Below are 26977 nucleotides of genomic sequence, written 5' to 3' on the forward strand. Positions count from 1 at the left end.
TTGCGTTATTCTAAAATATGAAAAATGAGTAAAAGCACGAGCTGTAGGAAGTGTGGCTTATGTTTAAGTAGAAACTATATAGATATAGGAAAAGTATTTAATTGTGTTTTTAACATTTAATCAGTCTGCTCAATGTCGACGTTCAGGGCACAAAACCATAAAATGTGTAAAATCTTTAAAAAATCTTTTCATTACTACTTAATTTGTCGCATACCATAATTACCAGGCTGAACCTGAGGATCATTTTTTCCGTTAACAAGACGAAGGAGCATCTAAAATGGTGCAGACATCAAGGTTAGAAGAAATTAGCAAAAAAGTTTCACTGATCAATAGAAACCATTTGCAAGACTCTGACTTTAGCCTGACTCTTAAATTAATGGGGAAAAAACTCATCCTGAGAGAAAACGCTTCCTCTCGACTAAACCCGACTGTTGATCTCTGAGACCAGGCCAGTCTGTGTCTGGTGAAAAGGAAGACTTGTTGGTCAAACTTTATGAAATAATGCACATTAAATTCTCCAACGCTGAACACGGTGGTGGCAGAGTGATTGTGTGACACAGCAGAGTTGTTGGTGAGGATACGAATGAATGAAAAACAGGGAAATCCTGGGAGAAAACGTAAAACATTCAGCCAGAAATACAATGCAACGATTTAGGCTGAAACGTGTGCAACGGTTAGAACGGCCCGTCAAAGTCTAGAGATAAACATCCAACAGAAAAACCGTGATTTGTCTGGGAAATTCCTGTTCAGAGAACCTCCATGCAATCCGAGCGAATCTGAGCTTTTTCGCAATAAAAATGTGCAAAGATTTTAATTCTAGATGTGCTAAACTGGGAAAGTTGAACTCATCTTATCTCACCACTGTGCATTATTTTTGTTTGGGTTTATTACATTGCGGCCTAATAAAATCCACCGTACGGGTTTGTGTTAGCACCGTTGGGCCAAACAAAACGAAAGAATGGACGTAAAATTCAGAAACGTAATCTAGATTACAATGAAACCTGAGTCTTAATCTTAACACAAAGACACACACACACACACACACACACACACACACACACACACACCAGCAGCATCAGTCTGGACCTCATTTTGCCTTTTTGTTTATTTGCATTATCATACATTAGGTACAAATGACACAATCTGTTACAAGGTTAAGTAGCTCAGACTTATGTTAAAGGTCTCAGGCTATAACAATGGAAAAAAAGAAGAAAAATAAAACGTACACCATTTGCAAAATACAAGATGTTTGCTCTCTTTTACAGTCTTTTGTCGATACCTACTGTAAATTGTTTATATACAAGGACAGGGATGCAGCGATTATAAAATAACACGGAACAAGTAGGCGGAAATGTGGCTCTGTAAGTTCAGATATAAGGCATCCTTGTACTTTACCGATTCAGAAAATCGGTACCCATCATTCGCCAGGAAGGGTTTATTTGAAGTTTCTGACTAAAAGAAAGAAAACCCTCATTCGAATGTTATACACCCAAATATAAAACAACATATGTTCCTCTGTAACTTCTGGTAAGTCAAAATTTTCTAAATCGGCTCTAAAACGTTACGACAGTCTAAATGTAAAATGAGAATGAAAAGGAAGAAGAATGCTGATAATTGCCGCCGTTCGAGGGAAATCGAGAGTTTCCTGATCTGGAATTTCGTGGAAAAAAAAAGTCAAGAAAACCAACGATAAAAGTGATAGATTTGACTAGATTAGGGAGAAGAAGTGGATCGTTGTGACAAGGCACAGGGGCTGATACAAACCTCACCATCAGAAAACATCGTTCAACACGTCGCACACGTACTCCTCCGTCAAATACGCCGTCATTTCACGTCGCTGAGGCGTTTACTGACTCAGGTGATTTTCACTCCGTGGCGGTCGCAGGGCGGTAAAGGGGACGCGAGCAGACGTACGAGAATTACTCCAGTTTTTCCTTTCTTAAAATCTAAAGGTTAATTACAGAAAATGAGGTGTAGGGGGAAAAAAACATTCACATTTACAGGAATAAGCAATGAGAGAAGCGTGGAGCAAAGTAGCTTAAAAAAAGTAAATTAATCTTCGTTATTTAAGAAAAAATAGGTGTAGAATTGAATAAAAAACAAAATTTGGGGGGGAAAGCTAAACATGTTGCATCTTTACAAGCGGGGGGGAAGGCACACAAGGAAAGATTAGATATTGTGACGCCCCTGAATGTCTTAAACTACGAGACGTTCAGACATTTTGTTAAAGGGAAGAAGCTAGTCTAGGACACATACAGGGCAGACAGTATGTACAATGAATATTTGATCTTCTTTCACTGTAACCGACTGCAGAGGCTAAAATTAAACACTTAAGCTGATTCTCTTCCTGCTGTATAGACGAGGACCCGACCGTCCGACTGGCACTGCTACTCATACTGAAACGCACCAATGGCGACACACTGCGATACGTTTTGTGGTCAAGTCAGAAGCTGCTAAAGAGCGTCACCTGTCTGTCTGCATCTGTAGTCGGGTTCTGCTGTTTTCCCATGTTTGGCACGTGCAGAAGGGTTGTAGAACGCAGGGAGGCGTAAGAAAAATGTTTTTATCAGTATCAGCAGTGAGTGGGTGCAACACAAAGGGGCGCCGTGCTAGAGCGGGCGCCAGGTGGGCGGAAAAATTATTTCTAGACAGAATTTGGAAAGCCCTGATGCGTCTGTGTGCAACTCAAGAAGTACTCAGCTGCATTCCCAAGTATCAGATGTGTCCTTTGAGCATAAAACGGAGGAATAAACTGATGAAAATGTAAACAGCAATTGCTTTAAACAACAAAAAAGCCCTCCTCCATCATCTGGGAATAATCAGTTTTTTTTAAGTCGCAGCTACACATATATTTTGGATTTGTTGTTCTATTCACCAACGCAAATCAACCAGGTGCCATATTGTGGTTAGGCCGGTCACCATAAGCAATAAATCAGTTATTCACATGATAAATTAAAACGAGTGTGGTCATTTCCATTTGGACATCAATCGTCATATAGAGGCTTCCCTTGAATGTCGTTGAAAAGCCGCCATTTTGAGAATAAACAGTTGACACCCAGTAAGAAGTAGTTAGTCTGCCTCTTGTGCCTGTTTTCCCTGTTGAAGCTGAATGGCTGTTATTTTTTTTAACTCCAAAATCCATTTTAGTTATTATAGTTTCATTTGTTTTGCTTTATTTTTGGATATTTAAAATGCTTTCCAGTTCCAGTGTCGAATTGAAATTGAATGTTTTTTTTCCGTCATTTTTCAGTGGATGGACTGGCATTATTATGTCATTATTACTATATTTGTTGAGAATGGTCTCAAAATGACACTATTGTTTATCGCAAAAATGTCCAGGCCAACAAAATTGGTCAGGCTTGTTGTGTTTCCATATATTTGTACTATAAGGAGCTCCGGACCAAAAACCAGCAACATGATTTCTGCCATTAGTTTCCATATTGGTGTCACCTAATTAAATCTAAACACTAAAAGAAACAACACTTTTCTTACTGATCAGCCTCTAGCTATCAACATTACATAATATTTCTGGCAAAGTCATTTGCTTTCACTTCGCTTTCCAATCTAACTGAGCAACCAAACGTCACTCTCACTTGGCGCTTACCTGCTCAGAGATCTGCTAAACAGATTTACCTTCTCAATAATCCCTAAATTTGCCGCTCCGCACCTTCGCAGTGCGACATCAATCAGATTAATGGGCTACATATGTGTTTTTAAGACAGATCTGCATGCGCTCAACAGAGGGTCTCCAAACAAATCAAAATATACAGACACAGAAGATGTGAAACAAATTAGGAACAACTCAAGAATTACAGAAAAACATTTTAAATCACCATTTCTTCCACCTATAACAACAGTAAAAATCTATAAACCTGTCTTAAAATACTTCTTTGGATAAAACTTTTATTTAAAGAATTTCAAATAAGTGCGTCTAAAACGACTTGTCCCTTTGCCAATAAGTACCTCCGTTTTGCAACGTGTCGTAATGTTTTTCCAATTTACTCCCACTTTATTTTGAGACACAAACCTTTCTCACTCATGTATTTAAACATTAACCCTTGTATGTAGAAATGGGGTCCAACCGACCCCACACACGTAAAACTTGTATCATTTTCCGTAGTCCTCTACGTTTGCCTTAGTCCTCGCACGCACAAGGCACCAGTTTTTCTCCTGGTAGCGAAGTGTTTTGATAAACTCCGGGTATCAGACGGCGGATGGCCCCTTGCTCTTGGAAAAGTCTGGTAGTGAAACACAGAAACTTCAAAAGTACAAAATGGCAAAGGGACAAAAAGGACGAGAGCGCTTGAGTGTCGGATTAAAAGTTGGAAATTCTCCTCTTGCAGCATGCAGCACTGAGATGCCATGCAAGAATGTTGCTCGTTAAACCGCATGCACACCCAGGACGTTCAACAACTAGGAAATGCATCCAATCCAAGCAAACCTGCAGTCAACATTTCTGAGAAGTACTTAAGAAACAGAAAAAGTTTGACAAATAAAAGCAATAAAACAAAACAAGTACAACAGATTTCTTTAGCCACAACCTGTTAAACTCATCCAGCCGATCGGCGTCAAACTCTCATACAGACAGATATTGGCTTTACCGACTCAGGTAACAAACAGAAATGTATGCATGTGTTGGTATAAAAAAAATGCAAGTCATTTTTTTTATGACTATGTAACTATGTAACCCTTTTACATAGTTTTAAAAGGGTTAAAAACTATGTACAGAGAAGGTACACACCGATTCTTTCTTTGATTAATCCATTAGTCTGAGCTAAAAATGGGGGTAAAGTAAGCAAACCTACTGATATGTTACAGCATAAAAGCAACAAGTTTTCAACAATTATGTTCAGTTTTTGTCACAGCAAAGTTTGGAAAACAACTTTGAAAATATCCTCACTGCGTCTGCTTAGATATTTATGGCGAACGAGAATTTAAACAGTAACTAGTGTTGAAAAATGACTGAACTTATTCAGGTTTCATGAGAGATTTGTGCAAACTAAACTAAACTAAACTAAACTAAACTAAACTAAACTAAACTAAACTAAACTAAAGCTGAATCAAATTGATCTCATCCTCAAGGGGATTCATGAGGGGGCAGTAGCTACGCACATCATTTCATCATCAGTGCCTAAAGTCGAGTTTTACAAACGGGGAACATCCCTTTCCGTGTCTAAATGTCATAATGTTGTTATTCATTTTTTTAGTTGATTTGCTACAGATGTATATCAGTTGAGCTTGGGATGGCAAAAAAAAAAAAAAGAAAAGAAAGAAAGAAACTGAAATTGAATCCCACACCGTCACCATTTAAAGTAAACAAGCAGACACCCAGAAAAATGACACAGGACACATTTAATAACCAGGTGCTGTTTCAACGCCTGCACCACCCATCCTTCATATTTGGCTATAGCATCTAAACTGCCTGATATATGCGTATTCTGATTACCTAAAAAATAATAAAATAAAATCACCAGCTACAGTGCCTTATCAAAAGTATGTACTAACCCCAAGAAATTTTGCACATCTTTCCTGTTACAACCACAAACTTCACTGGATTTCACACAGACTTTTTATTTTATTTTTAGGATACCCGAGTGTGGTGAGATCTATAGATCTATGTTCATTACAAAATGCTGCGTGTGTCTGAAAACTAGCACCCTGAACACACCGTCTCCACAGCAGAATACGGCGGTGACACCGTCATGCTGTGGGAATGCGTCTCTTCAGCTGAACAAGGAAGCTGGTCGGAGTCGATGGGAAGATGGATGAAGCGAAATATAGCACCTAGAATCTCATTAAGAACCTTCGGAGAATTTGAAAATTTTTCAAACTGCGTTTTCAGATTTTTAAATTAGAAAAAAACTATTTTAAAATCACATATTTTCATCCCGACTGGTTGCTTTGGACTCGCCGAAATCCGTCGAAGCTTGTGGTTGCTGCGGAAAGAAATCTGAAAAAATTCAAGCGGTGTGACTTCCTTTTGTGCGGCGCTGCGGCTCTATTGACACCATTTGAATCCACTGAGGCTTGTAAACATATTTTGTTTTCTAAATCATATACTGGCATAGATTAATAAAGCCTGGCACCCTTCCTTGTTTGAACGCCTCCCAGGTTACAGAGACACGTCGTCCTACAGTGCATGCTCATAATTAGTAAAAAAAAACTAACAAAAAAAATGATGTCTTATGGTGACCGAAACCAATCTAGTCTATTCAATTCATATTCTGTACTGGCAAGAAAAAAAAAAAAAGATGTACAAAGTAAATGTGCATGCCCTAGACTCCTGCTTAGGAAGAACACCAACACATTGGGATCAACTGTGGGACTCGAGGCTCTAGTTGGATTTCGTCGACGGTTGGTTAGGTAGGCGGCAGTGAGCAGGGATCTTCGACAGAGACTCTACCATCCTACTCTTCCTCCTCCTCCTCCTCCTCATTCGCTGTTGACGATCGACGGGTGAACGAACTGAGGGTTGATGAAGGAGAATCCTGCGAACTCGGCCTGGTCGATGTTGGCTATCACCAGCTCGTCGGGCGGCGTGAGCTGGGGTTGGGTACGCGTGAAGAACTTGTCGAAGTTCTCCGCCCCTTTGCCACACTGTACGAAAAAAAATAAAAGAACAGACACACAAAGGAGAGAGGAGAGATGTTTAGATGGCAGGTATGTGGAGGTGTCAGAGGTAAACAGAAAGACGGGAACCTTTTGCAGAATAGCACAAACTGTTGATTCAGAGAAGCTCTGTAGTTTTTTTTTTCCACAAATTTACAGCAACTTGAAACAGGATTTGTATTCCCAAAACATTTCCACATTTTCTATACAAATTTTAAGATATTTTGTCTCACGAAACAAAACAAAACAAAACAGAACAGCACCTTTATGTGTAAGTAGAAGGAAGATAAACCCTGGTTTTCTTTTTCTTTTTTTTTTTTTGCAGAGCCACGGTTTGCTGCAACTTCACATCCAAATCCAAACTCAATATGTCTCTGCCAGGTTTGTCTAAAGAGAACATTTTGCTCATTTGTTCCCCCAAATAGTTCAAACTTATTCGGAATCGATCTCTTAACATCAGTTTCTGTTTTTTATTTTTCCCCTAGAATCTCCACTGGATTTAGGTCGGACTTTGACTGGGCCATTAAAACCCTTCAATGTGCTGTGATCTAAACCACTTGGTTGTAGGTCTGACTGTGTATATATTTGGCTATGCTCCCGCTGGATGCTAAACCTTCATTCTAGCTAGAAATATTTATCATTATTTTTTATTAGTTTTATTATTAAATGCTTATGTAACCCCAGTTCGTGAAGATGTGTTGTTGTCTGTTGGTAGAAATGATGCTTAATAAAACAGAGGAATGTACAAGAGAGAATAAGCAGGAAAAGAGAGTTCTCCTACTCATGGGGCTAACCTACATTGTTGCAAACATTTTAGCACACACACAAACACACAAATACGCACTACAAACACGACTAGCATTTAAGTTTCCCTTAGGAGCAACTCCTCTGCAGTTGTCTGCTGATATCTATAAAGCCATTTCACAGCGCTCCATCACACACACACACACACACACGCCGCAGAATAAATTAAGAGCGCATGGCAACCTAAAGCGCCTCTCACCACTGCATAAACTTTGACGCCCTACATAAGCGTGCTTCTCATTACTTACAAATAAGATTAACACATCAAGGCTTGACTCAACACAAAGGCATGTTGGAAACTCTGTGGTCGAGTGGAAGAAAGTTCTCTGGTCTGTGGAGACCAACGTGAAGCTTTACGGCCATCAGAGAAGACGATGCGTTTGGTGGATACGACGGCGACCAGAAGCATCCGGCTAAAAGCTACACGGAAATGGTTTGAAGACAACAACTTGGATGTTCTGGAGTGGCCCAGTCAAAGCCCAGACATCAATGCCATAGGGTAAAGTTGCGGCATTCAGATCGGCCTATCCACACTGACTTTATGCCTTGATTGCATCCAAAGGTTTATCTAATAAATACAAACTTGAAGGGGGTGAATGATTGTGCAATTACTAATTTTATGTCACATTTTTATTTTTATTTTAAGTGAGATTAATTTTGTAGAGATCAGATTTCACTTTGAGATTAAAGTTTTAGTTTTGCCATTTTGGTCAAAGAGGCCCGTTGTTGCCCTGTGTGTTTTAGTCGTTGAGTTCCAGCGTTTCAGTGTCTGTCAGCGTCTCGTTATCGGCGCGTTAAGGTGCCTGTTAGAAAAGGTGCGGACCGCTCTGTTTTTTTTTTTTAACTCCTTTTTCCACTTCTGAACTTGCCGGCCAACACCGAGCTCGATTCAACGGAGCCGAAGAGGAAAACTCGAGGGCGCAGATGTGTCCGAGAGGATTGTGCTTGAGTTTTATTTATTTTTTATCTTTGACAAAGTCCGCTGCCACCGTCAGGTGACATTCGCCCTGAGCGAGCGCCGCCCTGTCGCAGTGGATCGACGCCGCCAGATGAAAATCAAATGTGGCTCAACGTGCGCGCGCACACAAACAAACAGCGTCCTCCCTCCCCGCGCCGCGCGCGCACACCTGGCGGCTAATCGCCAGCGTCCTTCAACTGCCGGGCCTCTCCGTCCACTTGTCATCTTCTATCCATCACGGAGCAGTCATCGCTCAAGCGAGGCAGCACACTTTTTAAAAAAAAAAAATTTTGACCTCCTACGACAATCTCCGGCACCGAAACGTCCCTTTGTGTGTCCCCGAGCGGTTGGTTCCCTTGTGACATCTGGCCGCCGCCGCGGGGGGCAACGCCGCCGCCGTCACCGCCTCTGTCGCAGTGTACGCGAAGCATATGAGGGATGAAGCTTCAGCTGCAGAACTGACAGCAGCACGCTTCGTTTATCCCAATATCTTGTCTTTTATTTCGCCGAACACGACCCAAGATTATCGCACGGGATTTTCCCCTCGATTTTGGAGCGCCAAGCGCCAGAAATATGGAAGTCATGTCGCAGAAGCTGCTAGTAGAAAAAAAAATGCTTGTTACATTTATTTTTTCCCCAAGAAAAACAAAAGGAAGGCAAGCGAACGCCTCATTAGGCAGTGATTCAGTCAGGCCTCAGTGGGTGAACTCTGGTCAGCATCTATCATGACACAGCGTCCTACATGAGTTTCTATGACCTACTTTCTCTCATCTTTAATCTGCCTCCCTCTCTCTTTACAAACACGTCCCTTCATTTAACTACATTAAAAGAACACACACAGCCACTTAGGAAGATAAATAAGTCTGTGCCTCCATTAGGGTTGTGTTGAAACACACACTTTGACTCTTGTGTCTTTACTCCCTCTGTTTAAAGCTGGCATTATGAAAACTTTCCTTAGATTTTTTTCTTTTAAAATTGAATTAATACAATAAACAGCAGAGTAGTTGCATCTAATAGCAGATATGTGGAGCTGTTTTACAGTGAAAATGATTAAATATTTAGTCTTAATCACCTAATTCAGTTAAATGTAGCTGAAACTCTTGGGTTGTTATTCAAGACTGAATTACTGTACCGTAAATGTAATGTAATCTAATGTAATAAAAATGTGTAACTGCAAAGGTTCCTCAGGTTTAACCAAAGTTTGCATTTATTACAGAGATTAGTTTTAATGACGTAAAAACTTCTTGCAGGGAAACATTTTTATTGGTTTAGGAAGATATTTTACTTTATGAGTCAAGGGTTTCGCAAACATGCATGAAAGAATCAAAGCAAAACTCCAGGTATTTTATGAGTTGTTTTGTTGTTTATGTTGTTTTTGATGAGGTAATAAAATTATCACATGATGTAAGGCTAAAGAAAAAAGTTTCTTTTATATTATACCGTCCCTTTAAGGTGAAAAGCAGGCAGTTGCATATGTGTCGGGTCTCACTGACCTATTTTTCTTTCAGCTACAGCAAGTCAGGACTATATTATATTATCTCAGTGGATGTGTGGCAAAGTATGTCATCCAAATATATTTCTTGGAAACTGCACCAACTCTTGCGTTTCTTTTGGATTATGATTCAGCAGCTCTATATCTGACCCACTTTTTTCCCCCATTTTCTCTTTTATTCAAAGCGTAAAGACGACTCCACGTTCACAAGCAAGTGTGAATTATGTTGGTGTACTGGAAATGAACCAGACTTTGAATACCAACACAGCTCAATGTTGCCGTTTTTCTTTCACCTACAATCCCACCTGCGGCAGACGGTCGCAAAGTGCCGACATCGGCTTCTATAAATACGGACCAGTGCCGACTCCGTTTGCGTGACAGTCGTTCTACCGTCCTCTGTGTTGTCTCAGGTCCTGGTCTTGTACATACAGATGGCCTGACTTTCCCGCTCAGGCAGAGTTTCTTTCTTTTTCACTGCAATTCCCCAGCTGTTGCAACCAAATGAAGTGTGATTGATTGAAAGGCAAAGAAAAATGAAGAAAGAAGGCAAAGGAAAGAGGAGGAGGAGGATTTGGATTAGAGAGGCAGGAATGGATGAAGGGTGAGAGGGTGATGCTTAATGGTAGCCAGTTATCGGTAATGGACTCGGGAATAATGCGCCGTTACATGGCACAGGAGGTGGATCAGTCAACCCTTTGGCTCTCTGTCCAAATCTCTCTTCCCTCTAAGTATTTCTGCGTACATCCAGAGCCATGCCAGCATGCGCTTGTGCGGTGAACATGCGTGTTTAAATGCATTAAACCAACCAGTACAGTGCCTTTCATAACGCTCGACTTTTCCATATTTTGTCAATTCATAGTCATAAACTTCATTGTGTTTATTTGGGGATTTTTGCTTGAGAGCCAACCAGATAAGAGGTTTTCAAAACTTTCATGACCGAAAATCTAAAAGGTTTGTCGTCCATGTGCAATCAGCCCAATTTACTCCCAACAGCCACATAGTAAAGTTCAGCGTGAGTCGCCTCCAGCAGTCAGGCAATTAGCCAAGAGAGACCTCTTCTGTGCAAATTTAGGGGCGCTTAACAAGTTTTCAGTGAAATCATAATTTTGTTGCGATCCAGCCGCTTGTTCACGAGTCTCCAGTGATCAGAGGCACTTTTTGAAACCACGTCTCAGAGTGAAACTTTCCTGTAACTCCACCCACTGAGGCGTGAAGTACTCCGCAGCTGCAGGGTCCCCCCCCAAAGTTGCGCAAATTAAAACTGCAGAAATAAATGTAGTTTTGAATTTGGAAATTTGGAAAAGTTCAACATGTTTGGATATTTTTTTAAGGCACTGCATATATACGCTCACTCTCCAGCACTCCAGTCTCTACTAGCATTCGATTCTCAACACAGCACACCCAAGCAACAAACTGATGCAGAAGCAGCAGAAACCTCCTTCGGAACTTTTTAAAATCTATACAAAATGTCTTTTCCTTCAGCCAACTCACTCACACACACACACACAAACATTTTTCTTCGACATACACACACAAAGCTCACAATGCATCCACTAGATGGGTAAAAACTCAGTCAGGATTCACCTTATCGGAGGAGGTGGGGCCCTTGAGGGTTGAAGAAGTGGAGAGGTGAAGTTTTTAAAATGAACACACACGGACACACACTCATCTGTAAACAACGCTGAGAGAAGTATTTGGTTCCTGTGTTTGTTTTTTCCTGAAGGAAATGCAGCGTACATGTTTCCTCTACGGAGCTGGGAGTCTTTACTTGGATCAATGTTCATGAATTTGGGTCATATTTTATTTTATTTTTCATATTGTAATTTGATCTGTGTGTATGTGTATGCTGCAACTGCACAGTAATTTCCCTGTTGGGATGAATAAAGTACTTCTATTCTATTCTATTCTATTCTATTCTATTCTATTCTATTCTATTCTATTCTAAATTATTTAAAGGGTGAAGTTTGGATTCAGGATTTATTATCAGCAGTGGATCACTTATTACAATTTCTTTTTTGGAACATTTTTAAAAATGATCATTAAAGTGACTATTTTGGTTGTTTCTTAAATTTTATTCAAAATCATCAGTGATTTGATGATTTTTGTGTTGGTGTTCATACCAATAAGCACATAGAACCAATTTTTATCAGTAGAAGAAGAACTTGTATCAGTTCATTTAATTGAAAGATGTACATCTCAAAGCTTTTCAACGTTCATGTTGGCATCATTTTTTTAAGAAGGCTACAGAAATGAAACAAACTATATTTTAGTTTGTTGAGGAAATGTTGGACAAAAAGCATTATGGGACCAAACCCATTCAGGGATTCTTACTGTATCTCTGACGTTTGGTTTTTATTAGCAAATGTAGCATGTGCAAGAATTTCAAATGTACGTGGTTTGGTGATGGTAGATAAAAGCTTCATTCTTTTTTGGGATAAAAACGTTCAAATTCCCAAAGGGAAATGCCTCCACTGTGTGCTGCACAAAGATAAGGCATATCTGTCGTGTGTGATTGTTTGAGCGAAAAGCTCTGGGAAACTCAGATAAGACTTTTTAAGCTCTAATAATCAGAACGAGAACAGCAACTAATGTAAAGATAAGGATTAGTTTGTGTGGATTGAATTTCCTCAATGCCACAAATCTTATGATAAAAAGAAAAACAGCTCTACTTGACGTACAAACATGTTCAACTTTGTAAGAAAGCTTGAATGAAATGTGGCATCACATAAAATGAGTTTGTAAAAGGAACAAATTGTCCTTTCCTCAGATTTACAGAATTTGTTGATGATCAAAATGCAAAAGTATAAAGAAGAAACTAAATGTTACATATATGTTGTTAAATGTTGGGAGAGTCAGATTTTTTTTTATCTGAATGTTTTATTTAGTTATTCTGCATCCTAATGTGACTCCAGCTGAATCAGACGTCCAGGAAGGTTCTGTATTGTTTCTGTCTGTGCTGTTTCCAAGCTTTAAAATGATCATGTGACATTTTTGTTTCAGTGCTGCAGATGCAATCATATACAAAAAAACCTCTTTCCATAGAGATTACATGAATATATTTAGGAAATGTCACAATTTATTCCACCATTTATTGTGGTACAAACAACTGTTGTCACCACTGTTATAGGAAGTGTATAAAACCTTCTTATTAATTTATATTACTTCAGAATAGGCTCAACTTGAATTTTTTGGGAGGCATACTAAAAATGCTTATTTCTGCCCTACCATTGCAAATATAAACATGTTGAATTTGCTAAACTTTGACTAAAACCACGTAGTCAGATGAGTCTGAGATGCATGGCAACACAATGAGACTGAGTTTGGAGCGAAAATGATTCATTGTTAAATATGATGGATAAAGCAATAAAATGTGTATTTTAAGTGTTTTTCTAAACATCTTGTTTCGGGCTGAAACAATTAATCGTAGTGAAAGAATGGTCAACGAATTTAGTAATCAATTAATCGTTAACTGGGGAATTCAGACTGAAAGAAGGCCATTTGCTGAAAAAAACCAACATATTCAGAGCCAAAACTGTACAAAAATAATTACATATTTTGCATTTCAGATGAACAACAACAATAAAAAAATGTGGTCTGTAAATATATTTTAGCCAAAATTCACCAAAGAAATGCTGTTATTGCATTTTAGGCAATACAATGAGTATTTTCTTCTTTAAAAAAGAAATTGAATTATTTGGTTATGTGTATTTTTTTATGTACATCTAATATTAATATTATATATAAAAAAGTGGATAAGAAATATGTAGAATGTCCAAGTTGTTTTTTTTATCTGATTAGTCAGATAAAAACCCTGTAATATCATTTAATCATCAGAATAATCGATTACTAAAATACTCGTTAGATTCAGCCCTGTTGTTAATCGGAGGTGCCAACAAATTTGTGTGTCCAATCTGGTTCAATTAAACTTTTGTAGAAAAATATCTAGAGTTTCTTTGGATGACAAAGTTATTTGATTTAGGTTTATGTTGATACTTTTCTTTTCTGATGATGACGATGAATTTTCTACTTCAGGTCAAAAAAAGAAGAAAGATTTACTTCCACTAAAATGATTATTTTGCAGACAGGATGGATGAGCAGTGAAAGTCTTAGCAGGAGGAAAACAAACACCTTTTTTTTCCCTGCACCTTTTATCGTGCATAAACCTGAACCATAGAAATAATCCTCGTAAGGAGAAGCATTAGGACTTAACTTAATCTACTGCCGAAAGGTGTTAGGAAAACCTGTGGCTTTCTGCAGCCTGGATGTGTCGACTTACCACTTTGGGCTTGAAGGGCGGCTGTATCTCTCTGTTCTCCAGGCGCTCCCAGTCGATCCGTCTGAAGAAGGCGTGTTCTCTGATGTCCCGCTCTCCTTCGGCGCCGCAGCCCAAACGCTTTGCTGGTTGTTTGTTCATCAGCTGTTCGAGTGAGGAGATAAATATATGAGACGACAAAACATTCCTCTGTAACATGAGCTGCAGCACTTCAGCTCAGATTTTGGATCAAAAATGAGACGCTGTCTGAATGTCAAGTCTAGTTTATTCGTATAAAACATTTCAGCAGCAAGGCCATTCAAAGTATTTTGCAGAATACAATAACCAATCAGAATCATCGAGCCAGTACACATCAATATATGTTGATCCATTTTCCAGTTACTAGGAATCAAAAAGCAACTCTAAACAGCTGAGTTTTTAGCTCAGTGTTTCGGCATTTTTGCAGTTTTCTGGAAGTTTCCTCCAAATTTTTTGGCGTACAGAAACTGAATGCTGCCTAAGAAAGAAAAAAGTAACTCTAAATTCCTCGTAGCCAGTTTTCTAGCAGAAAAATGGGTTTTAACAATCATATAAATGTAACTCTTTTATTTTCACCTTAAAGGTTCAAGTCTTAGTCCCCAGATTTCATCAGGAAAAACAGAAAGCATAAATTAGAAAAGTGCAGATTGAGATGGTTGGGATGTGCGTGCTGATACAAAATTGCTTTCCTATCCAAAGATGCAATAAAATACAATAAAGTGGCTCAATTTATATCCCTAAATATGGTTAAAAATGTCCCTTTGTAGCAGATAAACGTTTCTGGTTTTGAAACTAGAGGCTCACATTGGCATCACTTTATGTGAAAGCTAAATAAACGATTAATGGCAGCAACATCTACAAAAAAAAAAAAGAGAACTAGTGGCTTTGGATCTTTTTGTTTGAATGTATCTCAGTAAGAAGTGATCACCTCTCCGTTCTTTCGCATCTCTCGACATTCGATTTCGCTGCGTTTCTAGGTCAGCGGATGACAGCTGACAGATGGGCCTACAATGTGTGACATAATGGCTTTCCCCTCGTTTTCCCTCCGCCTGCTCTGCCTTTAGAGAAACGCCGTCTCTTCAACTCACCCTGACAATTTTCACCCAGTCTAGAAAGTAAAACAAGACACATATGCCGGCCCAGAACATGGAAAGCTGTGCAAAATTGATGTTGATGTGACTTTACCTAACCGAGTTAGAAATAATGCCCTACTGTTTTGATAACTTTCAAAAGAAAGCACATTTAGCTTGAAGAGATATCCAAAGTTTCACAATGTGACAAAGCAACACGGGCTTAAAATGAGATATTTATGATTAATAAATCTAAAGTAAACATTAATTTACCGCAGCAACACTTTGTTCAGATGAAACAGAGAAGGGACGGGAAGGATTGATGCAGAGCCTGTTGGTTTCAGGATTACCAAAGGCAGAACAAATACAGTGAGTTATTATTAGTGGGATGTTTCACTAATAACCAGTTTAACCATTAACCAGGCCGCTGAGCTGGGGTTACTCAGCACCCCGAAGAAACATGGCTACCACTTCAATCCTACAGAAAAGGTTACGAACTACGATTAATGGACCAGCTCAAACAAACAATACAACTTCTGCTAAGAAAACTCATCAAATATCCTGCTATACGTTTGTGTGGTTTCTTTGCCATTTGCTATGAATAATCCTCGACGAGTTCTACCTTTGGAGGCCAATTCTGTGTTATATCAATAGTAAGGGTTTTTAAAACTGCAGAACAGAAAAACATGTTAACACACATAATAACTTACGTACAAATGCAGGGGTGCGCCAATTGCAGTTTTCTGGCTGTTGGCCAATTATCGATCTTTTAAAAAGCCTGACCTGCCGATTCAGATTTTTGCAGATATATATATAAATTTTTTGTCTGAAATGTTACTAAATATAGCGAGAAAGTTGCTGAGTTGGTAACTATTGGGGTCACTATTGTTGACAGCAGACATGACCTGGTGGGTAGATCCATCAGTCAAACCTCTGTCACGGACAGCAGAAGAGGTCAGTGGCTGATTTTTAAACCTTTGCCGAGGCAGATAAGATCGCTGGATAAGATCAGCTCCACATGTAAAAATCGGATGATGACCGATCCCCCAAAATTAAGGAAATCGGCACCGATAAATCAGCTGTGTGATAAATCGGTGCACCCCTATTCAAAGGCATTTAACTCCTGTCATTGATGACCATCATCATCATTAACACACTTCCAGAAAACTGAAAAGCCATAATAAATGGAATACTGACCAACATATTTGATGTGTTTTGATGATGACTCTCAACAAAATGTAATGTTTGCTTCCGGTTTCTCGATTGGTGATTGAACGTTGTTCCTATAACTTTTTATTTTTGAACATTTTTTGTTGATACAAGGGAGAAACAAAGGTAGTTTGTGGGTTCAGGTCTGCCCACAGGCTGCCAGTCAGTGAAAGACATAACCCTGCTGCCAAACCCGCCAACAGGACGAAACGCCTCACACTTTGAGAAACTCTTGAAGCTCAGCGACTCCGATTGGTCTGGAAGCCTCATGTCAAAGTGTGACGTACAATCACCACCACAGACTATTTTAAATAAATAAATAAATAAAGTGTGGACATTTTAATCAGACTTCTCCCACTGGTGATAACGGCCTGACTTCAACACATCAGGACCAAATTAGCTGATCATTTTAGTCACACGTGCTGCAGCTTTGATGAAACTTTGCAGCTCCATCCAGTTCCTACTGAGAGCTTTAAAAGTAGCAGACAGGATGGGCAACGAGGCGAGAATAAATACTTATACAAAAAAAATTAGAGAGTAAGATGAGATCTTTTTGTGGGGGATAAGAAGAGCAAAGCTTTTTAAAACATGTTTCATTATTATTATTATTATTATTATTATTATTATTATCCTTTTTAAATAACTGTATTTGGTAATCAGTGTTTGACCAGAACAAGAGCTTTGAGATTAAACTCCTGATTAGAAATATTGTGTGAAACTTTCATATCTTCCAACCGTAAATGTAATTTTTCATGCTCTTCCAGTTCTGAATAGTGCACGTCTATTGGGATCAAAGGTGTGAAGTTCGCAGCGTTCACTGTGTCCAGCACCGATAATCTTAAATTCAGTGTCTATGCAGTGAAATAAAGTGATGTTATTCATTTATCGGAGCCGTATTTAAGTATCCGCTGTGTTCTTTGTGCAGCAGTGGTACAATAAATCTGATTCGCGTGGCGTGTGAGCGCTGCAGGGCTTTTTCTTCTCTGACTAGTCTGAAAGAAATCAGTGGCAGGCTTGGTTATGTGGTGATGAAAGTGTGTATGCTGCAGTGTTGAATGTGCTGCAAGGTGATGCAGGAGTGTTATCTTCCCCGTCATCGTGTCTTTCTACAACATCAAAAGAAAAGGCAAATAGGCAACAATGTGACTGAGGCAGAAAAAGGCTTTATGAGAAAAAAAACCACAGGGAAACATGGGATAAAGTAAAAGAACAACTAACAAAACTCAACTAAATGTAAATAATCAAAAAGCCCTGACGCAACAACATGTCACCGGGAAACGGGAAGTGATGGATTACTGATCAAAAGTTCATCACCACTTAAATTAGAAAAATGCTTCATTTATTTTAACTTTAATAGAGTTGTTAGCTGTACTGCTAATTATCTCACTAATCACAAAAAAATATATGTTTCCACTGTGTTTTACAGTAAATGTTCTCAAATTAAAGGTTGAAATTTTAAAGTGTCTTTATGGCACCAAAATAGAAAAGCTAATTTATTTTATGGCCTTTACACATCAGGGGTGCCAATAATAGCGGCGTATTACACGTTTCCAATATTCCAGCAGATCTTCAACATCACTTTGCTTCCTAAAACTGTCCCTCCGTCTCTCTTCATCTTCTCTAATTCTTCCTTCTCGTAATCACTTTACAATCTTCAAACTTCTTTTCTTTAGATTCTGGTTAGAATTGTGTGTTAATCCGTGACAGCGCTGCTCAGGAATTCAAGAAACACATATATTGATGAACATTTGACTGAAATTGTTTGAAAACTTTTGCTCGTATAAGGGAAGTAAATCTCCACAGTGTGAGAATATAAACAGGGTTAAAGCAGCAGAGTGTCGGGCTGCAGGACGCAGATACATTTCTCAGCAAAACGCAAACTGAAGGAAAAAGAGGACAAAAACAATTCAGTGGAGAGGAAGGGACAGTAAGACAAAGCACATTAGTGCACAGTTCACCAACGTTGCAGGGCCTCAGGATACAAACAAAACTATGGCTTTTATATTAAATTCTTCTAACACACAAGTCGTTTTCTTTTTTCCTCTGTGTCGGTTGGGAATATTTTTGACATCGTTTGGTTTATCAATAGTCTCATTTCTGCAGGAGAAACGCCGAAAGTGGCGCTGTCAAAGCCCGATCCTCACCTTCTGCTGATATTGATATCATACTGTGAGAAATCTGTTTAGGACATTTCTCATCTTCCTCACACCACCTTACTGACATTCTGAGGTTGGGATTTTGAGCATCATTATGCAAAAGACAAAAACAAAAGAACACCATCAAATCTTAGCTCACGTTTGAATCTAGCTGTAAAACAATTAAATTGTTAAATAAATTGTGCAGCATCCCAACATCTGTAAATCCAAATTGATCTGGCTGTGCTATGTGGACATATATTTTCATTTTTAAGTTTATCACCTTATAAGAGAATCTCAAGTTATAAGCGCTAATGTTAGAAGCTCTTATAACATTAGTTAATGTTGTAAAAGCCACAATAAAAAAAAAAATTGAAAAAATTGAAGAGCATATTTTTAGAGGAGGAAAGCAGACATATGCATGAACATGCACAAATAAATGCCCTCTAAAACATTCTCAGTAGCTGGATTCCCAGCTAATGGCTAATAGTGATGATGAAAACACCACTGTAATTTACAACTGAAGTTAAAACAACTTCCTTTTAAAATTTGTATCATTACTATTAACCATAAAATTTCGCATATTTGCTAAATGGAAACATATTAATTAAAAAAAGGCATGTTTTAAAAAAAAATTGAAATATGAATCTATTGCACCACCATGATTTAGCGCGTGATTTAGAACGAGTTGTTTCATGTGTGTTTTAGTTGCATTTGTTGATTTGTTGTTTAATGAAAACACTGCAAATACGAAATTGTCTTTTAAATTTTTTTAAAAAGCATTAAACGAATATCAACGTTAGCGTTACCGACGGTTACCAATGGACATACTGGCCCAAACGTTGCAGCGGAAAACCCCCCAACTGAATGCGAATGTTATTATTATTGCAAAGAAAAATTTTAAAATACAACCATATTTATTTACAAAATAGTAAGTAAAAGATAAAAATTACTAAAGTTTTTCTCTTTTTTAAAAGCACAGTCATTAGCGAGAAAATAAAAAAGAAAACGGTCATTAAGTTCGAGTAATCCTCCAACTTAATCAGGCTTTAATAAATAAACTTAAAACACGACTAAAAAAATACAAATTCAAATGCATATTTTATTTTAAGCTAGATGAAAAAAAAAAAAAAAGCTCACATAATCCAGTTTTCACAGTTACAATAAAACAAAACAAGGAAAGTAATTCCTCATCCGCTCACCCCTTTGCAGATGGAGACGGCTTCTTTGGACATGGACTTTGGGTAGGAGACGTTGTGCTCCATGATGGACTGGAACAGCTCGTCTTCGTCCTCACCATCAAACGGAGGCTGTGGGTGGAGGGACACCAGGGTTTCATCCGTCATCACAAAGTTTACAAATACGTTCAGTCGGCAAAGCCTCATCACGGATCGCCTCCGTTTCGAACCGAATTAACGGCTGCAGACGCAGCGAGGCTTTCACACTTTATTCCCTCTGCATTGACCGTTTCCGCTAACAATACACAGGAAGCGACATTTAAAAGGTGTTTTCACCTGAAGAAAAGAGGAAAAACAGCCAGAAACAGTGGCTGTGAAACATTAGATCATGTTTCACAGGAAGACCTTGTGAGGTCAGTGAAGTGGATGACCCAGCTCCCCCCCTCCCCCGCTCACTGGCTCGTTATCATCAGTTACCACAATATGGCTGCTCTGACAGTCTATAAAATGAATTATTCGTCATTTCCACACCAGCGGCCCTCATCGACTGGAGGTAGCCTGTCTGCATGAATATATATGTCCTCCTGCTTTTTTCCTTTAATATCATCGATCTACTGGATATTCCTTTAGCGCCGCTTTGACAGAACAGGAGGTATATGAGTGATTTTGTGTTATTTCACGTTTAGTTTGTAAAACTTGAAAAGCTTTAAGGTCGTGGTGACACAAAGTTATGAGTTTAGATTGATGATGTACATAAAGTGTATATATATATATATTTATTTATATATATTTTTTTTTATTTTTTTTTTAGTTTGTTTACTGGTGTGAAGCACTCACCTGTCCTGCCAGCATTTCGTAAAGCAGAACTCCATATGCCCACCAGTCTACGGAGCGTCCGTACGGCTGATACGAAATGATCTGGTGAGGAGAGAGAGAGATAAAAAGAGACAAATTTCAGCTTCAGCTCAAACAGGCAGAGCAACGTCACGTTTCCCTCCGAGTGACGAGAACGTGAGAGTGGGTACAGGTTTTCACGACGGTGACAATCTCCTGCGAACATTTTAATTCAGACAGGATCCCAGCGGAGCTGCTTAATATTCAGAGTGGGATTTTAATCCTTTTAGGCTTGAGAGATTAGAAAATCTGTCAGTGCTAGTGGCTGAAAGAATATAATAAATGCTGAAGTTTTAATTTGGAAAAATACACATTTTGTGCTATTAGATGTTTTTATTTATGCTTTATGACAATGGAAAACAGCTTTTTGAGCATAAGAAAGCGAATAATCAAAGGCAGTAGAGACATTTGCCAGTGTGCTGCTTTAGAAAGCAGGATAAATGTGTCACATTAGACCTGCAACTATCAAATACTTTATGATTTAGTTTAATTAAGCCATTCATTTTACCACCATCTGAAAGTACATCAAAATACAGAAAAAATTGTAATATAAGAAAACTATGACGGAAAACTAGTAAAAAAGTATTGATACAGACTGATAAAGACGCTTATTTCATGATATTGTAATATTGTTCAGCCTTACCATGATTAGACTATTTCTGTGTTTAAAATCCATTTTAATTAGTTATTATTTAGGATTATTTTCTACAAAATTGAGTTTGATTAGTTTGAATTTAATTACTGAAATTCATGGTTTGGGTAATTTTATCATTAATCAAATCTATATGAGTTATAACAACATTTAATTTCCCTTTGGGATCAGTAAAGTTGAATTTGTATCATTTGAAGGCAAAATTTTACCAAGTATTTTTTTTTGTCCAGTTTCTAGTGAAAATATCTTAGTACACTTAAAATAAGACAAAACTGATTAATAAGCAACTTTTGAGCAAGATATAGAAGCTTGTTTAAGTCAATAATTCCTTAATATTGATTAAAACAACTACTAGTTCCACCGGTGGAATATTTCATTTATAATATGAAATGTTATGTGAAATAATCTGATGATGTAAGAAATTAAACAAATAGATCAGTTAGTCTTTAAACAGAAAAATAAAACAGATTTAAAGCTCTGACATCTCTACATTTCCTCCTTCCATTGGACTGCATAGTGTCCGTCTCTAGGCAACCACAAGCGCGTCGGTCCGTAGCGTTCTGGGGGTCCTTTAGCTCACACCACGACAATTTAGCTGACCTTAATATTTCCTGTTTTATTTTGGTCATTATTGTTACACTTAGTGCTGATATGTGTGTGATAGGCGTGTCTATCAGACATTTATAGAAAAACGGAACAACTCGCCTCCCATTTCGGTTCAAAACGGGACGCAACAGTTAACAGCCAAATACGAGACGATTCCGTATTTTAAGGGATGGGTGGCAACCCTACATGTGGGAGTTATTCAATTCTTTCGCCAGCTGATCATTTTTCACAGCTTGACTTTATCTGATGTTTGATGTGAAGGAGGCATAGCCGGCGCTGCAGAGGACAAAACGCTCCTGGATCCCAGGAAGCTGCTCTCCCTGCAGACATGCTCTGCGTTGACAGACGGAGCTCCTGCGCGTCGCTCTGACACTCGCTAAGGTTACTGCTCTCATCCGGTGAACTTCATTCACCACACTCTGAGGACACACATAATGTATTTGCACTTCCCAACTGTTTACACATCATGAAAATAAAAAGAAAAAAGAAAAAATCGGCAGCATCCATGAGACGTGGACAGTGAATGCAACCTTGTGGATCAACAAATCCCTCCAAAAATATTCACACCCTTTCAATCTATTCCCACGTTGGTGCGTTGCACCCGCAAAAACATCAGTGCAATTTTTTATCAGGATTTTATGCGATCGGTCAACATAAAGTAGTTGATGTTTTAAATATTTCTAATTAGGATTTCAGCAACACTTTTGCTGCTCAGGCTTAAAAAGTTTAAGAAAAATATGCCAGTGTGGAACGTCTGTGAGAGCTGGGGAGGGTGTTTTCCTATTTAATCTGAGATTAAGTTGTGGAAAAGTTCACAACAACTTTAGATTATTGCCCAAAATCCCACATAGCAGTGTTCAAACCAGCTTCTGAAAATGGATAAAGAAGATGGCACAACTTCCAAACCTACCCAGTCAAAGTCTTTTAACTCGTTAACTGTCATGATGACGGTGGAGCTATCGATTTACAATGAAGTGTTTTGATGGTGACGATTTAGGAGTAAAGAAACATTAATTAAAGACGTAGCTTTGGAGGAGCTGCATGTGTCCACAACTCAGGTGAGAAAAATTGGAGACACAACTGACTTCATCAGTCTTGCATTTCAAAACTGTGGCCTTCATGAGTAACAAGAATGAACCATTGCTGTAAAAAAAAAAGGCCATAAAAAATCCCACTCGCAGTTTGTCACAAGACAGTGCAGGAGGAACATGCAGTTCAAGGCGCTTTGGTCAAATGAAACCAAAATGAAATGTTTTATTTTAATGTGAAACCCTTTACATGTCCTGAGGAGCTCATCTGAACAATCGATTCCCAATCAAGTCTGTTAGCAACATGCTACGGGAATGCCTTCCTCCTGAAGCCGGTCGCAGTTGATTTCATCGGCCCAGTCAAAGTCCACACCTAAACCCAATTATCTGTAACAAGACTTGAACACTGTCCTTTAGAGTCGTTCCCCTTTCAATCTGACAGAAGTCCAGCTACTCTCCAAACAGGACGGTCTCTGTAGATGTACAACTGGTTGTACATTTAACAGTTATCCTGTACTTTCTATTGGCCTAACTCAAAGTGCTAATAAGATACATGAAGGTTTGAGGATGTAATCTGACATCATGTGAAACAGTACAAGAGATACAAATGCTTTTGCTGGTCACTTTAAAACATGAGATGTTGCTGCGCCCACACACACCCACCCACACACACCCACGCACACACACACAAAATCCACTGTGATACAAGCGCCATGCATCTCCTCAGGTCCTGTTCGGAGTCAGGACCGATGACCTCTGCTGTACGCGAACCCGCCCTCAGGAACTCATTTAACGCTTACAGCACAACATTTAGCCAAAACCGGCAGCAGAGATGGGAAAAAAAAAAAACCCACATAAAGTCACACACAACATATACATGTGGATAGAAAGAGAGTTGTGTGGAAGCAGATCTACTCTGGGAATCACAACCTTCACCTAACCACTGCCTTTCCCCGCGGGAACACAGAACAGGCACACAAATAAATGCAGGTGGGGGAAACGCTCCTCCGGCGCTGATGCTCTCCTGAGGGCTGATGGGAGACAGCTGGGCCTGTAGCAGACAGATCCACATGCTCCTGTACCGACATGTTACTTTTAATACGAGACCACGTGGAAGTATCAGAGAGCAAAGATTCGGTTTCATCACAAGCGGCTTGATTTGTCTTGTGGTTTTCCATCAGGTTAAATCTTCTCTCAGTGCCTCCCATTGTGGACACGAGTCAGTATATCTCCTGGTGTTTACATTTTCGCATACGTTCATGTTACAACAACCTTTAATGCACCTTGTTGGGATTTTATGTGGTAAACCAACACAAAGTATTGAATAATTGTGAAGTTTGCGAACACACATTGTTTTCAGTGGAATTTAGAGCCGGACTTTGACAGCACCATTCTTATGAATGGGTTTTGATCTAAAACATTTCTATGGAGACCCTCTGGGGTTTTGTGAATGTTTTTGTGATTTTTTTTATTTTTTCTTTGTAATCCAAACCACAGATTTTGAGAGGATTTTGCAGTAATGTTCCCCCTCTCTCATGGAGAGCAGAGTTTCACCGCCTTGCTCTGTCATTTGAGCTGATGCATGACGGTAAATGTGACTTTTTTATTTCTCATCACATCGATCACAGACAACAACTTGACATCACGTTGGGCTAAAGCAGCAGTGGAGTAGAAGTAAGAGATACCTGTGAATGCTAACTCCCACTTGCTACTTTGGGTTTCTAAAGTAGCAACACAAAACCCCAAATCAACCCAAATATTTTTGTTTAAGTCTGCAAAAAAAAAAATAAATAAAATAAATCCCCAAACAATGATGCCTTGGCTTTAAAAATGTGGGAATATTTTGATTTCGTGTGAATTTCCGTGATTACGGACAGAAGGATTGTCTGGTGTAGTTCTGGCTTTATGTTCAGGGTTTTTGTCTTTCTGACAGCAATTACTCGCGTCAGATTTTATTATTAAAACTACAGGCAGCCTGAGATTCTAAAACAGCGCAGAAAATCAAAGCTGCCGTTCACAACTTTTTCTTCTATTCACCGATTTTGCCAAGTAAAAAACAAATTGACTGGAGATAATCCAAGTCAAAGGGAGAAAGCCCAGACTGTTGCTGAAAATTAGATTTTTTTTTTTCTGAGAAGAATTGCACATTCATAAAAACATATAAACTCCTTTTGTAAGCTCTCAAATGTTTGACAAAACTCCACAATCCTCCGTTTAAAATCCTTTCACAACTTCAAATACCACAAAGACGAGTGCAGCTTAATCCTGTCTGGCTGAAGCAAAGGAGCTGTAACTGGTACGCTGAAGGTGAGCCGCCGTCCGAAGCAGCCAGCCTGACTTTTACTCAGACAGGTGATAGCTGCTTCTGGCCGAAGGGCGTGATGAGCTGGGACACAGCAGGGAGCAACTGGAGGATCTTTAAGAAGGGAAACTGAATAAAAGGCGAGCAAAGCGCGCTGAGTCGTCTCAGGCATCTCTTTTTGTCACCGTTAATTCCTGTACCGCGCGGTAAACAGGTTAATATTTAATGTCTTGTCTCTGCTCATTCTCAACGACAGAATTTGATTTGTGAAATTCATTGTGAAGGACAGCCGTCTGTGAAGAATGGCCGTCCTTCCCCCCCTCTCAGCCCGACGCTGGACGCAGGTCGATGCGCTGCTCATGTCCAACTGGGTGTCCAGTCGCTGCTGGACTGGACAACAGCTAATAATGCCGCCAGCGTTTTGTGCGCATGAATAAAAACGTTAAAAACCAAATTAAATTTAAATGAAATACAACAGAGTTCAACAGTAGGTTCAGTTTGTACGGCTTCATTTGAGAAAATGGTGTTAATAATTAAACCGCATATGAGAAACGTATCTATTTTTTATACCGTTACATCTTTATGTTTTATTTACATTATTCCTCTGAGTGATTGAAATTTGCTTCAACTTCCTTTACTCTTATACTCTAAATTTATGATGGAAAACAGACTAAATGTCAGCAGCGCTGTGAAGGCCCAACAGGACTGAGTTAAAAAACTTCAGAGGGACAGGAGGGGAATACGAAAGGTAAATAATTAATAACCGGTAAAGTGGATTCCCACTGAGCTCATCTCTTCTTGTGATTTCTATCGGACAGATTGGCTGGAGTCGTGCACTATTTATCCCCTCATTTTCCTCGGACTTCAGTCAAGCGCCAAGCGAAATTACTCACAAAACTGGTTTGGGAATACATTGGAATATCCGCGCTTTTCTGCACGGCAGCTCAAAATGTTTTTGGCTGAAAGATTGAGAGTGTGATTTGGTTTCTCAAAAGCTCTAAAAAAAAAAAAAAAGACTTTTTTGGAGGCATTCACATTCAGAGCTTTCCAAATTCTACTCTGGAGGTTTTGTTACCAGCTAAGAAAAAGATGTTCAACTTTAATTATTACATGAAACTGTAATTTCAAAGAATTGCAGGTGAAAAGGTGAAAACCAGTCTTATTTATGTTTTGTTGAGTTCAAATCCTCGGCTGCCTTCAGAGCTTTAGATGGGACGTATTTGGAAAAGAGCCTCTCTTTTATCTCGTTTCGTGTTTTTAATTAGCCAGAGAGTCAAAGACCACACCGTGAGCGTGAAACCTCCGAGATCCTTGAGCTCGCTTCTTTGTTTTCCCATAGGAAATCCACCGACCTTCTGTCTGACATGACAGCTGACAACAAAATCAGCCGAATGCTCTGAAGACACACGAGATCCGACATGTTTCAACATGTGCAGAAAGAGAGGCGAACACTTGGCCCTGCAAACCGAAAGACTAACGGAGAAGCTCAGAAATCTGGTTCACTCTGGACCTCGGTCCAAAAATAGACCCAACGCAACAAAAGACATCGAAAGAAATTAGCCCCGTTTACCTCATGACACGTGCTTAATACGGAGAGACAAGCTGCTCTAAACGTTGCTGATCTGCTAAGCGGAAAGTTTTAAAACACCAGAGCAAAGTAGGTTAATGCCAGGCAGCACATCACTAAGGTCCTGTACTGCAGCACGGCACATTTGGTGCACTGTGTCACTGGAATTTGACCTTAGAGCC

General features: G+C 39.1%; 1 protein-coding gene and 1 long non-coding RNA gene across 5 annotated transcripts in view; both read right to left on the reverse strand.

Moving 5' to 3' along the window:
* Positions 1 to 1086: 1086 nt before the first annotated feature.
* LOC107838050 (uncharacterized) lies at positions 1087 to 4659 on the reverse strand. The gene is made up of 2 exons (XR_001664110.1): positions 3515 to 4659; positions 1087 to 3460 (listed from the first exon to the last, which is right to left on the reverse strand). It is a non-coding gene; the product is annotated as an uncharacterized LOC107838050 (long non-coding RNA).
* A 538-nt stretch (positions 4660 to 5197) lies between these two features.
* The window catches only part of prkcaa (protein kinase C, alpha, a), a 132473-nt gene continuing 110693 nt past the window's right edge, over positions 5198 to 26977 (reverse strand). For 2 of the 4 annotated variants that reach the window (XM_016679225.1, XM_016679223.1), the window contains 5 exons: positions 20584 to 20666; positions 19771 to 19878; positions 14140 to 14280; positions 11448 to 11468; positions 5198 to 6597 (listed from right to left, as the gene is read on the reverse strand). In XM_016679225.1, coding sequence (XP_016534711.1) covers positions 6433 to 6597; positions 11448 to 11468; positions 14140 to 14280; positions 19771 to 19878; positions 20584 to 20666 — 518 coding nt within the window. In that variant the 3' untranslated portion in view covers positions 5198 to 6432. The remainder of the gene's footprint in view (positions 6598 to 11447; positions 11469 to 14139; positions 14281 to 19770; positions 19879 to 20583; positions 20667 to 26977) is intronic. The other 2 variants (XM_016679224.1, XM_007567221.2) reach the window with 1 other exon arrangement.

Source organism: Poecilia formosa, unplaced genomic scaffold, assembly GCF_000485575.1.
Source record: "Poecilia formosa unplaced genomic scaffold, Poecilia_formosa-5.1.2 Scaffold205, whole genome shotgun sequence".
Lineage (NCBI taxonomy): Eukaryota > Metazoa > Chordata > Actinopteri > Cyprinodontiformes > Poeciliidae > Poecilia > Poecilia formosa.